Genomic DNA, 14,781 nt, shown 5'->3' with positions numbered 1-14,781 from the left:
TTTGCTTTCTGAAAGGAAGTAAACACAAGTTTATCAGAGGCCAGTATATCAGGTGATATACTGGGAGTATAACTATTTATACAATACAAAATTTAGCACAGAAACAAAATAAAATGACAAGCCATTATTATTCACCTCACTTGTAACTGCCAGTGTTCCATGGGTATTTTTATTTTTAGCATAACCCAAACCAGAACTGAACTCTGATATATACTATTGTATTTGTAATGTACAATACAAATCCTATTTTCAATAAATACAAGCATGTAAACCAGTTTTAACATGCTAAAGTAGTCTGTCTATATATTTTATACAAACCTACATCAACTATAGTTTGGTTTTGTTTTTTTTTTTTTTTTAAGAGCAGCTACTTTTCCATACAATAAACCTAAAGACTTTTATTTGGCTTTAACTCTTTTGAGGTTGCAATATAGTCTTCAGAGAAAGAAACTGAGTTTCTGCAAAGATCTCAAAGACAATGGGAAATTTAACTCCAAATTTGGCAAAATATTAATTTAGGGTTAATTAACTTCAATAAAACCCAAAAGGAACAGATTCCAAGAGGCACAATTCCAAATGTGATTTAATTATTTATGAGCTTCAAACTGAACACATGTTAAAGTGCTTTTTCAAACAAATATTAACTTGTTTCACAGTACCTGTGTTGTATTTTAAAAATAGAGGAGGAAGTTTTATTGATAAGTATTTTACACCTGACCTCTCCAGCACATGTTAAAACTCTTCCTTGCTAAGGACAAAGCTTGTAAAATGCAATCACACAACCACAACACCATGCATTTGATAAAAGAAATGCAAACCACACGAGCAAAACTGACAGAAGTTTTGAAGTTTTTAAGCCTGAACTACAAATCTTCAAGTCATGCAAAATCATTGATCCCTGAAAACATTCCGATTATGAAATAAATAGGTGTCATTCCTGTAGGACAGGTGTGATGATTAACAGCAGATTTACAGGGCACTCTCTCTTGTAGCATTCCTCCCATTGCATATAATGGCTTTTAAAATCATCATGGATATGATCATATTTTCAGCATATAATCATGAATGTGGGACCTGGAATTAGGAGGAGACACCTTTTTAACTCTACTGGTGCTGTAAAATTTGAAAGGTAAGCATTCCTTTGGGATATGGATGTACTGAGGAAGAAAAGCAGGATTGACCAATGGCGTTACTCTTTCTCCATCAGTTCCTTATTTCCTTTCCTGGTGTTCTCATTTCTCCCCATTTCCTTCTCTGCTGAGCTGATTTCTTCCAGCTGCTTCCTTGCAGAGTTCACTTTCTCTAAGAGCAGGAATATGTGTTCTGCAAACTCCCGCACAGCTCCGCAGCCACCTCTGCTCTTACAGATGTAACCAGCAGCCTTCTGCGCAGCGGCACAGGCATCAGCAGGCACAGCACTCATGCCTGCCTGCTTCAGGCACTCCACGTCAGACTCCTCATTTCCTGGGGAGGAAGATGACAGGCAAGGCCAAATATCACAGAAGGGAAAGAATCAGTATTTTTCTCAGTGTTTTTCTGGGTATGCAGTGATCTGATTTTTGAATATTTTTTTTGTCACAATGTTCATCTCAGCAGCTCAACAGCACTTTGCACATGCAAGTCAGGAGTTGGAAAATCTTGGTGATCCATATAAATGATGATCACACTTCACAATCTTCAGGCAAAAGAATGCTACTTTTAAGAGCAGTAAAATTATGTGGGCAGCTGAATAAGCATTGGCAGGACTCCTCACTTAGCCTGTCACTGAAATACAGTTTAGCACAGAAGCACATGGCTTTCAGTTCTAATTCTGTCCATTTCTGATTACCAGTTCAGAACATAATCTATACAATATCCCCCTGAAATCAACTAGAATGAGTTCAAAATTGTCAGCTCGAAGTGTATACTTATCAACATTTTGATATCAAAATGTTTCCTAAAAACAAAAGCTTTCCTATACCCCACTGGAAAAACAGTGAAGACTCCCCTTACCAAATTACACAGATTCATCACTGTCTGTAACATTTAGATTGTACCCTAACAGGCCATAAAATACTTGCTTTTGGTGATTGTGTGCTGCAATGTGCACAGCAATCCCATTAAATTCAGTGTATTTACAAAGAGAAAAGTGGTCTGAAGCTCAGCAGCAGTACAATGATTCCATTTGTCTATGCTATTTAAATTAAATAAATCAAAGAAAAGGAACTGACCTAAGTAAGCCACCTCTTTCCAGCTCAAGCCCATGTCCTCCTGCCAGTCCTTCAGAACCTGTAGTTTATTTGTTACACTGACTTTTGCTACACATCCCAGCTGCATGGCTGACAGTGTTTTTGAACAATCTCTGTCAGAGATGAGTCGAACCTATAGAAATAAGATTAGATTAAGTTCTACACCAAAGAAATATGACATATAAGTTGATTTACTATAACAAAAAAAAAGCACGTTTTGCTTGTAAAAGGTCTCTCTGGAAAAGCACTGAATGATTGGTTTTCAAAACTCGGAGCAGAAGTGATTAGCATCCAAAACCACAGAGTCTTGAGGTTCCTTTAGGAAGGTGAAATACCTTTCTACAGCCCTTCCTGATGTTCAAAAATAATTTACATTTGTCTTTTTAAATGCAACATGTACTAAATAAAATACTAAATATCACAGTATGGTGGCATGGTGACGATCTAGTGTAGTATGATCTAATTAACTCACAATGTGGAATGAGAGAATTCCCAAGAAAGATTTCAGAAATATTTGCCAAAGTAGAACATGAAGTTTTTTCCTTGGCCCCTCTACTTACTAACATAACTTTATTTATAGCACCATTTCAGAGCACCAAACCAACACTACACAGACTGAAGCAGCACAGCACATTTATCTCTGGAAGTTCATTCCAAATTTGAAATTTCAGGAATGGTGCACAAGGTAAGCTAAAACCAAAGATAATTGCAGTAGGATTTTTAGAAATCTCAGATGCAAATCCTTCAGGCTTTCTGTCAAAGATGTAGACAAGCTTATCTTCATAATCGCTTTGAAATACAAACAAATGCTTGACACTGATTTTAAGTACAGAATGAAGAGAAGAGGAGCAAAAGGCAGGATTATATCAGCAACATATACTAGAAATAAATAAAGTGCAGCACAAAGACATAGAGGTTTTCAATGAAACATTTCAAGTCAAAGAAGGTATGGAAATAGGTTCCCACAGGCAACAAAACAGCGATTACAAGCTTCCTACCCCTCTGGCTTCCTAGAAAATGAAGCTGAGGGACTGCTGAAAAAACGTCTACTCCAATTCACAGGAGTGGGCTCTGGCGTGACCTCATTGTGGCCTCCCAGTGCCTGAAGGGAGCCCACAGGAAAGATGGAGAGGGACTCTTGACAAGAGCCTGGAGTGACAGGACAAGGAGGAATGGCTCCAAAGTCAGAGGGGAGGATTAGATTGGATATGAGGAAGAAATTGTGCCCTGTGAGGGTGGTGAGGCCCTGGCACAGGTTGCCCAGAGCAGCTGTGCTGCCCCTGGATCCCTGGCAGTGTTCAAGGCCAGGCTGGATGGGGCTCTGAGCAACCTGGGATAGTGGAAGGTGTCCCTGCCCATGGCAGGGGGATGGAAGAAGATGGTCCCACCCAGGCCATTCTCTGATTCTGTGAAATGGAGAGAGATGCTGTAAATACTGTGATTGAGAACTTTCTCAAAACACTTATTTTCCTCTGGGGGTTCTGAGGATAACATTTGTTCCAACCAATATATTATGCTGCTTGACCACAAGCACTGTGAAAAAACGTCAACTTCTATGCTGCAAGAATATATTTTTTCAGAATCTTTTAATGTGCAGGTTACATGAGACATGAAGACTCACTCTTCAGAACAGCACTTACCTGGATTCCTCTTTTCTTTAACAGATCAATGCCAACAATATCTCTGTAATCGTAGGAGACCATTTCCTTGTGATCTTCTGTCACATAAATGCGACCATTGGTCAAGCATCCATCAATACTGCAAACCAAGAGCTTCACCTCTTTTAGTGGCTCTTTGCCAAAATATCCAAAGCTAGACAAAGAAATTATCTTTTTAGGATGGAAGTTTCTGCACACTTCAAAACCCCAAGTATTTCCCATACAACTGTAACCTTCAGAGAGAAGAATCAGCTTTGAAATTCTTCTTTTCTAATGTTTTTTCTCATCATCATCACTCTCCAACTATATTGCCCCTCTTCAAAGAAACTAACAGAACCACCCAAAAGACAGCTTATTTATGTCATCCATTTAAAAATTAGGATAAAAAAGGCAGAGAAAATATACTCCATTCCCACTCATTATTTCCTTAGAGCAGCTGCAAAGAAAAGGCAGCTGGTGAGGTGGAATCAGCTCATGCCCTCTACACAAACATTCCCATTCCTGGGCATCAGTTACAGTGGACTAGAGCATGGGAATCTGGGGCACCTCAGCTTTCCAGCTGGAGATGATGCTAACACATTGCTGAGGTATAGTAGGGCTTATACTCTTCACCAAGCTGAACTTTAAGGAAAAAATCAAACTAAATATATCCCACCATGTAACAAAAATAATTCAGTTGATTTCAATAGAGAGAGGAAAAAATCCTGGGCAGAAATAAAGTTGCCCAGTTATCCTTGATCTCCATTGCTTACATTCCATGCATTATGAATTCACATGATCACACTTTGAAGCAAGCAGCATCAAAGAAATAAGGGAATAAAAAGTGCTTTTACCTCAACACTCTCTGCTCTGCAATAGGCCAGTCAATGTCTATATCAATATCCACACTGTGCTCTGCACGCATTTCATAGTAGGCCATTTTACCGCCCTGAAGGAAATAAAATCCACTCAAATTTTATGCTTGGGTCAACACAAACACAAAACTCTACAATTTAGCACTGTGAAATGAAAGCCAAATGCCTAGTTATACAGTGGCCACCATGGCTTATATAAAAGTGAACCATCAATTATGTTTTTGCCAGTGACACAGAACCATTTGAAGGAACAGTTAATAACTATGGAAGAAATAGTTAATAACTATTTCCATTTTACAACTAGAGAAAGTGTGCAAGATGTTATGCATGATAGCAATTACATCACATTAATTTCACTAGCTCTTTTGATCAGCAAAATAGTAATGCCTTCAGCATTTGCTTAGGAAGACTATTTTATTATTTGCTTACTGTTACTTAATTTCCAAGGGAAATATATCCACCACACCACAGTGTTGTTCTGCACCACTACATTGGTATGTAAACATCAGGAAAAGGAAAAAGACTGTTAAAGTTACAGTATAAAAATTGGCATAAGATGAAACTGGCTTAACATAGAAATTTACAGATTATGACATGGCTCTGACACTGCATGAAGCTCAGTTTCACACCTTTAGTGGCACTAAAATGAATTCTAAGATACACTGGTGAACTCCTGCAAAACTCAACTCAGTATTGTACCGGTTTAAAGGTAAAGCTATATAGAACATTTATTTGCATAAATTTATTTGCTATGGAGGATGCTGTTTACTGGAACTGCCCTAGCTATAACTAGCTCTGCTAAGTTACAAATAATTAGCAAACTGTTCTGAGGTCAGAGTGCTGTTATTTCACACTGACTGCATCAGAAAACAAAACAGAGTATTGAATTCAGAACCCTCTACAGCAAGAGTAGATGTATTATTCTGAAGAGCATGAAAAACCAGAAGCATTAACCTGCAAGTAGCCTTTCTCAATCAGATGCCTCTTGGCAAAATAAAACGAGCCATTTTCATAGAGCTCCCCAGGCCAGTCTTGCCTCCGGTATCGCTTTGCTGGATTCAGGTTTTGGGGTTCTGTCATCTTGTTTTCTGTTAACAGAGGAAAACAATTACAACAAAAGCTTTATATAATTCCTGTTCAGAGTCACTTAACAACCTAAATAACTTTCTGTTGTAAAATTAAGGGTGTAATTCAGTCACCAGCTTCTCTCATTATTGCCTCCTTCTGCTTAACTTTATAAAGAATCACAGACTGGTTTGGGTTGGAAGGGATGTTAAAGATGATCCAGTTCCTAACCCTGACATGGGCAGAGACACCTTTCACTATCCCAGGTTGCTCAGAGCCCCATCCAACCTGGCCTGGAACACTTCTAGGGACACAGAATCCACAACTTCTCTGGGGAATCACTGAATTGCTTCTCTTTTTGGAACTGTGGATATACTGCAGGACTACTCTGTATGCCTAGCAGTGAAAAAGGAAACTTTTCATTACCACTTTAGAAAAAAAAAAACCCAAACCAACCAAACAGAAACAACAAAAACCCAAGAGGTTATTTGCTTCAAAACTTGTTCCCACAAGGAGTAGGCGGGACATTCTACCAGACTGTGCTTGCCAGTGTGAAAGAAATACTATTGCTGTACTCCAACTCCTACTGCATGTGGGAATGCCTGAATGCACTCTGATACCTGAAAGGACCAGCCTGAAATTTGGAAGGTGAAAAAAGAGCATATGTGAATAATTTTTGCCTGTTAAAACATCTTGGGACTTCCCCAAAATACATCCTGTTTAAGAATATGCATTAACTCTTCATAAGTAGTTTAATCAGTGTCCACAAATAAACAAACAGCTGTCTGCACAAACACCATCCCAAAAGATCCCATATTATTACCAAGGACAATTGTACACGCAGCAGAAACCAAATCAAGAGACTTTTGCCCTTGAGCCCCTTCAATCCAGATGTACAAAGCAGCTAAAATTCACCAGGTCTCATGATCCAGTAACCATGAGAAAGTTAGAGGGCATTCTCAAACACCCAAAACATTCGGAGGCTTTAGTAGATACACACACACCCCTTGTGTTTCATAACCAGCTAAAGTTTGTGCTCACTGAAGTGAACATTTCCATTCAGAGAGAGACACCTTTCTCTTTCAGGGTCTATCAATATTAAACCTTAATGCAGAAGGAGCTACAGAGCTACACCAACAAAACCCCCATGAAATTCTTTTAGCGTAATCAGTACTCTAAAGCTGTATGGAAAAATAAAAAGAAGAAAAACCATTGTATAATGCTGCTGTGAATCACTGTCATCTGAAACACCACACAACTGAAAGGCCATTTGCATTTATCCTTAAGCTGCTCATGTTGGCACAATGTGTTTCCAGCTCTCCTCAGTCCTTGCAGCTGAATAATTCCTTATCTCTCACCACATTAAAAACGTTTGGATGTCATTTTGTGCAGAAGAATTACTTCTTTTCTTAAGTAGGCCTCAAGGCTTTCTTATTTAACAATCTGCCTATGGGACACAACCACTTCAGGAACCCACATGGCAGATCCACATGAGATTCATTCTTTCATATTTGTCCCTTCCAGTATCTCAAGATGTGCATGTGGCTTGCTAAACTGCAATCCACAGAATCCTGAAATTGCCACCCATACTTTTGATATTCCTCTTATACTGCACAAACAAAAAGTGTCACTTATTTCTCCTCTTATGGGGAACAATGACAATGTTCAAGTGTTTATTCTAAACAAAGGCTTAACTTTTATTTCAACTTACCTCTAAGATCAAGCCTCATTTATTACACATGCTCTTTTACAGCATGATGCTTTCTAAACTTACAAAAAAATTTAAACTGAAGCAATTTATATCTCAACAAAATAACTGTAATGCCTGAGTAACTTTAATAATAAAGTTTAATAATAAAAAAAAAACTAGAAAAAACACCAAAACTCCAGTGTGAGAGTACCTGAAATAGCCATTTTTAAAAAATGAAAACATTTCTGCTTTAACCACAGAAACAAAGCCAACATACAAAATGTGTGGAATAGCTCTTTGTACCAGGACAAAAGGTGCTTTATAGCTAAACCAAGGTGCAATCTTTATTTGTAAAATGTCAGTCTTTGGTCATCTTGGCCACTGTAGCAAAGGGGCATATTTTCTCTGGGAAAAACCAGTCACATTTTTCTGGATGAGCTAACCAACATGAGTTCAGCACTCATGACTCAAAGGCATTTTGCAACGTGACATAAGTCAGCAGCCAAATTATCAGGATGAAACAAAACCTAAGTCTGCAGGCCAAGAGATTGTCATCCCATTCTCACCAAGATTTTATCTCACATTTTTGTCATTTGTCAGCTACTGCATAGCAAGAACAAACAGTTTTCTAGTTAGGACCTCAGAGTCGTGTCTGAATACCCATGAATACTCACTAGGAAGAAGTTAACATGTAAGGGTTTTTTTGGAACTGTAATGTCAGCTTAGACAAGCTAATAAAATTTTAATATAATTTTAATTTCTACAGTTACAGAAAGGCTGAGCAATGCTCAGTAATATCAAGACACCAATGCTTGGAAGGAATTCCTAAGCCATTTCAAGTATCTCAGAGAGAACTCAGTCTATGCCTCAGACATCACTTCCTAAAATAGGATAGGTATGAAAAGCAAGAATTTGGAAAAAAAAAAAAGTGAAGTATAACTGTAACCAGAAAAATCTAAATATTACCTCCTTTCTTTACCTCACTCCATCTGAATTGATGCCTCCTCACAACAGAGAAGACAGAATCAAAGCCCTCCTTCTGGATCATATCTGCCACTTTTATAAGGTCACTGGGATGTAAACAGGGAGATGTTGCTTGAATATTTCCTACAACATCAACCTCTAAAGAAAAACAAAGAGACATTTATGAAACAATCCACATCTTTAGTAACACACAACTGCAAAGTATGGTATGAGTAAGTACCACACACCAAAAAGAAAAAAAAGGAGAATCTGAATCTTTCTGGCTTTTATTTACTCAGTGCTTTACTTTACTTATTTTTCTAAATAATAAGTGCATCATCCCTCTGGGGCTAGAATATAAAAGATCAGAATATTTCATCCCTGATTTACCATGATGATGATTGAGAAACTCTGTGATGGCTTCTAGGGAAGTGGAGGAATCTTGAGAGACTTCGGGGCTTCTGCGATGGACCTGAGCACCAAATTGCTTCGCAACCTTCTCGATCTCATCGTGGTCTGTGGAAACCCATATGCTGTTGGCAGACAGTGACACAAATGAATATAAAGCATAACTCATTATTGACTTGCCTGTTGCAATTTAACTTTAAAAACTGCAACTTGTTTATGTCTGTACTACAACTTGCAATAGAAGGAACTAGTTCTTATATTTGTATTAATAAAACTATCCCAGTCAGTCCAACCAGCAGCTTTTAACAATGGAGATAAAAAACACCAGAGTGTAAAATCTGAATCTTGAGTTGCATCTCATGCAGGAAGCTTAGGCAACATAAAATTTAAAAGTGTTACCAGAAAAATCTAGTGTCAGGACAAAGAATTTGTTAGGCATGTTAACAAATCTATGAATTGTGAATGCGTTGGATGTGGCATTTAGAATCATGTAAGAGTTTAGCTTACAAGAAGTAAAACTGCCACAAAGTTAAAAGATTAGCTTATGCTGCAAGTATGTTAAAATGTGTTAGTCGGACTCCATACACTCCCAGAGAAGGAGCTGTTCAACTTCCATATGTTTTGGCACAGAAAACTTCCAGTACTGGTAAAGTAAGACTGCAATCATTCAGCGAAAATAAACATTTACAAAAGGAAGGGCTAATCCTGAGTATCATGTGATGACAAACACTGAGCAAGTGTGAAGCCACCGCTGTCATCGTGGTCACAAAAAAGCATGAGAAGTGCAAAAACAAAAGCTCTGAAAAGTCACCCTTCCTCTTCCAGCGATGTGGCATTCTCAATGCACTGTCGACAGCAAATGGTGCTGCAGTTACATTTCTTCCCCCAAAGACATCGTGGAATCATCAGCAGAAAAATATGTGTGACAGCAACAGCAATATCAAGTCACACCCATGAGAACAAACACACAAGAGGCGTTTTCCAGAAACTGCTTTGGGATGGTGATCTTAAATACACATTCCCCACTCAACCACCAGAGTTCTGCTGTGTAACAGGTACCTTGCACACTTGTTCCAAAGGTGACAAGGCAAACCTGGTGCATGTCCACCTACTGCACCTGCCATGCCTCAAAGCCAGGCTGCACAACCCTGACTGGCTTCCTGTTGGGAAAATTCAGATGCCAAAGAGAAGCCACAGCAGGTCATTCAGCAGTACAGATTCACAATCATTAAGAAATTATCAGTAACCTCAGTAACCAGAAATGTTCTTGTCTTTTTCTTTATTAAAAATAAAACACAGTGCTGCATCCTCTACTTTTCAGATACAGCAAGAAAGGTTTTCCAGGCCAGATAACGACAGAGCAGCTATGAGATACAGCGCTCTGGATCTAGTTGGGTATATTTCTCCTTGACTTGCTCTGAGCATTATGCAGCAGGTTTGCACTGGGAACCTGCCCCTAAGTGTGCTACACACCAAGCACATCCTAACCATGGCTTTAATATCAGCAAATGTGTAGAAAATCCTCAGTCTTGCTCCTGCAGAGAAATCTGTAATGCCTCTATTCTCAACACCAACAACACACGTTTCTATCTAGCTCTAATTATTGTTTCTGAAGTTTCAGGCACTTGGCCACAAACTGGGCTTCTCTTCTGTGTCACATGGGCACAAAAGATTATCTCCTTCAACTTGACATTTGAGTGAGACTGCTTCTGATGTGCTGGGTCCAGCTGTGGGCTCCCTGATACCAAAAAGGAAAAATGGGAGCAAGCTCAGCAGGAGCCAGCAAGATGACTGGGCCTGGGAGCACACATATGCCAGGAGATGCTGAAAGAGACATCTCAGCAAGGAGGTGATTTCACTGCTGGGCAGGGAGAGAGAAAATAAGGAAAATTTTTCTGGGTGAGCACAGTGAAAGGAACAGAAGGGCTGTGGGATCTCCATCCTTGAAGACGCCAAGCTCAGCGCACACTGTCCTGAGTACCCAGATGACAACGAACCAAAGTCATCCTGTACTTCAGCAGTTCACAGGAGATCACACCCAGCCTGGCAGTCCCATTTAATGCAGATGTCTTGATGAAGTAAACACATCAATATTTACAACATCACCAGCTTGTGGCCACTGAACCATGCATCAGAAAAACTTTAATTTCAATTTACTGTGTAAGACTTTAATTTCTTCATTCCTCTGCTGCTCACCCTCAGCAGGAGGGGACAGCTGAGTTCTTGACAGGGTGCTTGCCTGGCCTGACCCTTAACCCGGTGCCACAGTAACTGCACCCCCTTGTCTCAAGTGAGGATCAATCGTGCCTCAGCGGCAGAGTCACAGCATGGGTCAGGCTGGAAGGGACCACAGCGGGTCAGCTGGTCCCACCTCCCTGCTCCAGCAGGTTGCACAGGATTCCATCCAGGCAGCTTTTGAGTATCTCCACCGAGGGAGACTCCACAGCCTCCCAGGGCAGCCTGTTCCAGTAAAGAAGCTCTTCCTCCTGTCCAGGTGGAACTTGCTGGGCATTACTTCCTGACGCTTCTCCTGTCCCATTGCTGGGCCCCACAGAGCAGAGCCTGGTCCCTGCTCTGAGCCCTCCCTGCAGACACTGACAGTCATCCCTAAGATGAAGCAGCAGCTTTCTTGACGAAGCAGCAGCTTTCCCCAACCTCTCCCTGGCCCAGGGTCCCCCGGCCGGTCCATCCCGAACCCGAACCCGAACCCGAACCCGCCGGGGGAAGGGGAGGCGCAGGGGGGGGCGGCGCATGCGCACCTGTGGAAGACGCCGGCATCGATGGCGGCGCGCAGCACCCAGCCGATGAGCGGCACCCCCGCCAGCAGCTTGATGTTCTTCAGCGGGATCCCTTTGCTGCCGCCCCGCGCCAGCACCAGCGCGGCCAGGTGGGGCTGCGGCCGCCCCTCACCCCCATCCATGGCCGTGTCTCTCTCCCTGTCCCTGTCCCTCTCCGCTCCTCTACCGCCGCGCCCTGCCACGCGCGCATACCGCCCCCTAGGGCATGCCGGGAAATGTAGTCCTGCGCTGCCGTGCATGCGTGTGGGGAGAGCTGCGGGGAGACGCCGGGGGGGGAGAGCGAGGGATGCGCCGTGTGGAGGGCTCGAGGGTGAATCGGGGAATCATCCAGCCTTCAGGGAGGAGAGGGTGCTCTTTTGGCACAAGGTGCCCCGCAAAGCCTGCTTTCACGGCAGGATGGATGGATGGATGGATGGGTGGGTGCGTGGGTGGGTGGGTGGATGGATGATGGACGGACTTCTGCGGTGTGTATCTCTTTAGTCTAGAGAAGACCGCGAGGGAATCTCATTAATGCATGTAAATATCTCAAAGGGTGCCAAGAGAATGGTGCCAGACTTTCCAGTTACAGGACGAGGAGCAATGGCCATGAACTAAACGCAAGAAGCTCAGCCTGAGGAAGACTTTCTGCACACTGAGGGTGGCAGAGCCCTGGAACAGCTGCCCTGGGAGGGGCTGGAGTCTCCCTCTCCGGGACATTCCAACCCAGCGGGACACGCTCCTGTGTCACCTGCTCCAGGTGGCCGTGCCTGAGCACGCAGTTGGACAGGGTGATCTCCAGAGGTCACTGTAATCACAGTTATAGGATAATCCTGTGGTTTTCTGCAGCTCTTTGCGGGCGTTCGCAGGCCGTGGCTGCCGTCCTGCGGGCACACAGGACGGGGCTCTAAGGGAGGTCCGCGGAGCCCCGGCCGCGGGAGCTGAGCCCGGGCAGCCTGCCAATCAATTCCGGGCTTTTCTCCGTCCCCAAATTCCAAGGGTTTCTCCAGCCTCATTCCCTGTCGAGCAGCTCCGGCAGAGGGCAGAGCAGCCACACGGAGCCTCGTGGTGGGAAAGGGAGCTGGAAAGTGCTCCTGGCTTCTCTTTTCCACTTCCTAGAAATGTATTAAAGCATAAAAACACACGGTGTTGCTATTCCAACTGTCTTACAGAAACCGAATGGGCAAAATAAAGTAATCCCCTGCTGACATAAGGCTGCAGGGGAATTTGGGGTTTAATATAGTTTCAAAAGTGGAAAGTAGAGGCTGTTGAAGAAGTCACAAAGTCACTCCTGGAGACTCAGGATCTCAGTCCCAAGTCAGTCAGTCCATGGTAAAAACGTGCCACAAGTGGGTGACTGATGTCCTCTGGTTAAAGATGTCTTGTGGAGCAAAAAGACCTTATCTATCACTGCCAAACAAAACATTCCCATTACATTCATCAGTAGGCAGGCATTTAAGAAGAATATTCATACTGGGGGGTTGTTTGTTCTTTCTGAAGTGTTCCAAGAGACCCAGCAGAGACAGAGAGCTTGCTCATCTACTTTACAGATCAAGGCAGCACCTTTCAGGCCTCTTTATTTTTTAATAAGATGAAATTAGTAGCTGTAAGGGTCTGAGGAGTGTGCTTCCTGCAGGTCACTTTCCATGTACTTATTTTTAATTTTTAATTAATTTTTTCTTTTTAATTCTAGTATTTTAAACCTTTGCCATGTTCAAACTCCCACACATTTAGCTCTATGCTTCTGTCAGAGTTTTCTGTGCCCACAACAGACCAAGCTGGAAAAAACCTCCAAGATTATTGGGTCCAAACTTTGACTGAACACCACCACATAAATGAGACCATGGCACTAAGTACCATATCCAGTGGTTTCTTGACCCCACCACCTGTCTGGACAGCCCATTCTTGACCACAGTGAGGAAATAAAAACCACCTGTAATTTGGTTCACCACATTGTGAAAATTTCATGATTTATCAATAATAATACTTGAGCTACATAATACAGTTCCATTCTCTTCCCACAGTCTAGCAATATCCCAAGCAGGGAGCTGAGTCTGGGTTCAATTTCCATTTACAGAGAAATGAAATGACATTAGGGCATCTGGCACATATCATAGATGTCATACTAGATGGGGTTCAGCTAGTAAGAATATTTTTACTGGTCTGTAAATAATTAAAATGGATTCAATTATTTTTCTCTTCATATCAAAAACAAATCTTTCACTCACAGGGCTGAAACAGTCTTCAAACAAGGATCTTAAATACTTCTGTCCTTTTTCATAGACATGTATGTAACCCAATCCTAAAGACTATCAGTGATGTTAACTGGATAACCTGTCCAGGCAATATAGAGATTTGTATGATAGCAAAGATTTTCCTAATCTTTAGTAAATCTTCTTTTCTGTAATATGAGTCCATTCATTCCTGTCTTATCCAAAACACATCTGGAGATTATGTTCAGCAGGCATGTGCCTATTTGAAAACAGGCCCCATCTCAGCTCGGACTTTTCAGGATCAGACCCGTGGGTTTACTCTTCTGGTTCAGATCTTCCAGACTTCCCATCATCACTGTTATTCTCTTCTGGGCTGCTTAAAATGTAGTGCTCAGAATTAAACAGGGTATTGCAAGGGAGTGAAGCAGAAGGATTACTGCTTCACATTCCTCATTTATACACCTCTATCATTTACCTTTTCTTGTGCAACATTGACACAATTCAGCCACTGGCTTGCTTTGACCTATGGTTTGTTTCTGCAAGAGCTGGGGCATGGCCAGAGACTTCCAACCCTCTGCCTTTGCTTCTGGCTGTGTCTGCCCCAAGGAAGTTTCCTGCAGTCATTCCTACAGCCCTGTCCCCACATTTAAATCATTTTGTGAAAACCACAGTCCTGTAGTTTATTTATGTGAAAGCTATGGAGAGTCACTGAGCTTATGACAGAGGGCATCTACTCCATCTCCTCCTAGCCACAGGTCTGGATTTGTAGGTTGAAGTTATACTGGTTTGACTCATTCTCTGTAAATTTTTATTGACTATTAATTTATTTTATGTGCTCACCAAAATTTCTTGATTGTTTATTCCTGCTTTTTTTTCCCCCAGGATCAAGTGTTTGACTAATGGTTCAAATGCGTCTGTATCCACATTT

At 41.8% G+C, this 14,781-nt stretch overlaps 1 protein-coding gene across 1 annotated transcript; it reads right to left on the bottom strand.

Annotated features, from left to right (window-relative positions):
• Positions 1-565: 565 nt before the first annotated feature.
• Positions 566-11,855, bottom strand: CMAS (cytidine monophosphate N-acetylneuraminic acid synthetase). The gene is made up of 8 exons (XM_030959982.1): positions 11,626-11,855; positions 8,849-8,991; positions 8,462-8,617; positions 5,695-5,828; positions 4,720-4,814; positions 3,869-4,040; positions 2,211-2,361; positions 566-1,464 (listed from the first exon to the last, which is right to left on the bottom strand). The coding sequence occupies exons 1-8, from the start codon at positions 11,784-11,786 to the stop codon at positions 1,190-1,192; spliced, it is 1,287 nt and encodes a 428-aa protein (XP_030815842.1). The 5' UTR covers positions 11,787-11,855; the 3' UTR covers positions 566-1,189.
• Between the last annotated feature and the right edge of the window lie 2,926 nt (positions 11,856-14,781).

This window comes from Camarhynchus parvulus, chromosome 1A (genome assembly GCF_901933205.1).
Source record: "Camarhynchus parvulus chromosome 1A, STF_HiC, whole genome shotgun sequence".
Lineage (NCBI taxonomy): Eukaryota > Metazoa > Chordata > Aves > Passeriformes > Thraupidae > Camarhynchus > Camarhynchus parvulus.
The sequence above is the reverse complement of the archived record's forward strand: the minus strand, read 5'-3'. Positions and strand labels throughout refer to the sequence as shown.

Excerpts from the sequence above, each read along its gene's own strand:
- CMAS (XM_030959982.1), bottom strand. The coding sequence starts at position 11,786 with ATGGATGGGGGTGAGGGGCGGCCGCAGCCCCACCTGGCCGCGCTGGTG. Across the intron at positions 5,829-8,461 it reads GAGTGAGGTAAAGAAAGGAG|AAAACAAGATGACAGAACCC; the intron begins GTAATATTTAGA and ends CTCTGTTAACAG. Across the intron at positions 4,041-4,719 it reads GCAGAGCAGAGAGTGTTGAG|CTTTGGATATTTTGGCAAAG; the intron begins GTAAAAGCACTT and ends TTCTTTGTCTAG.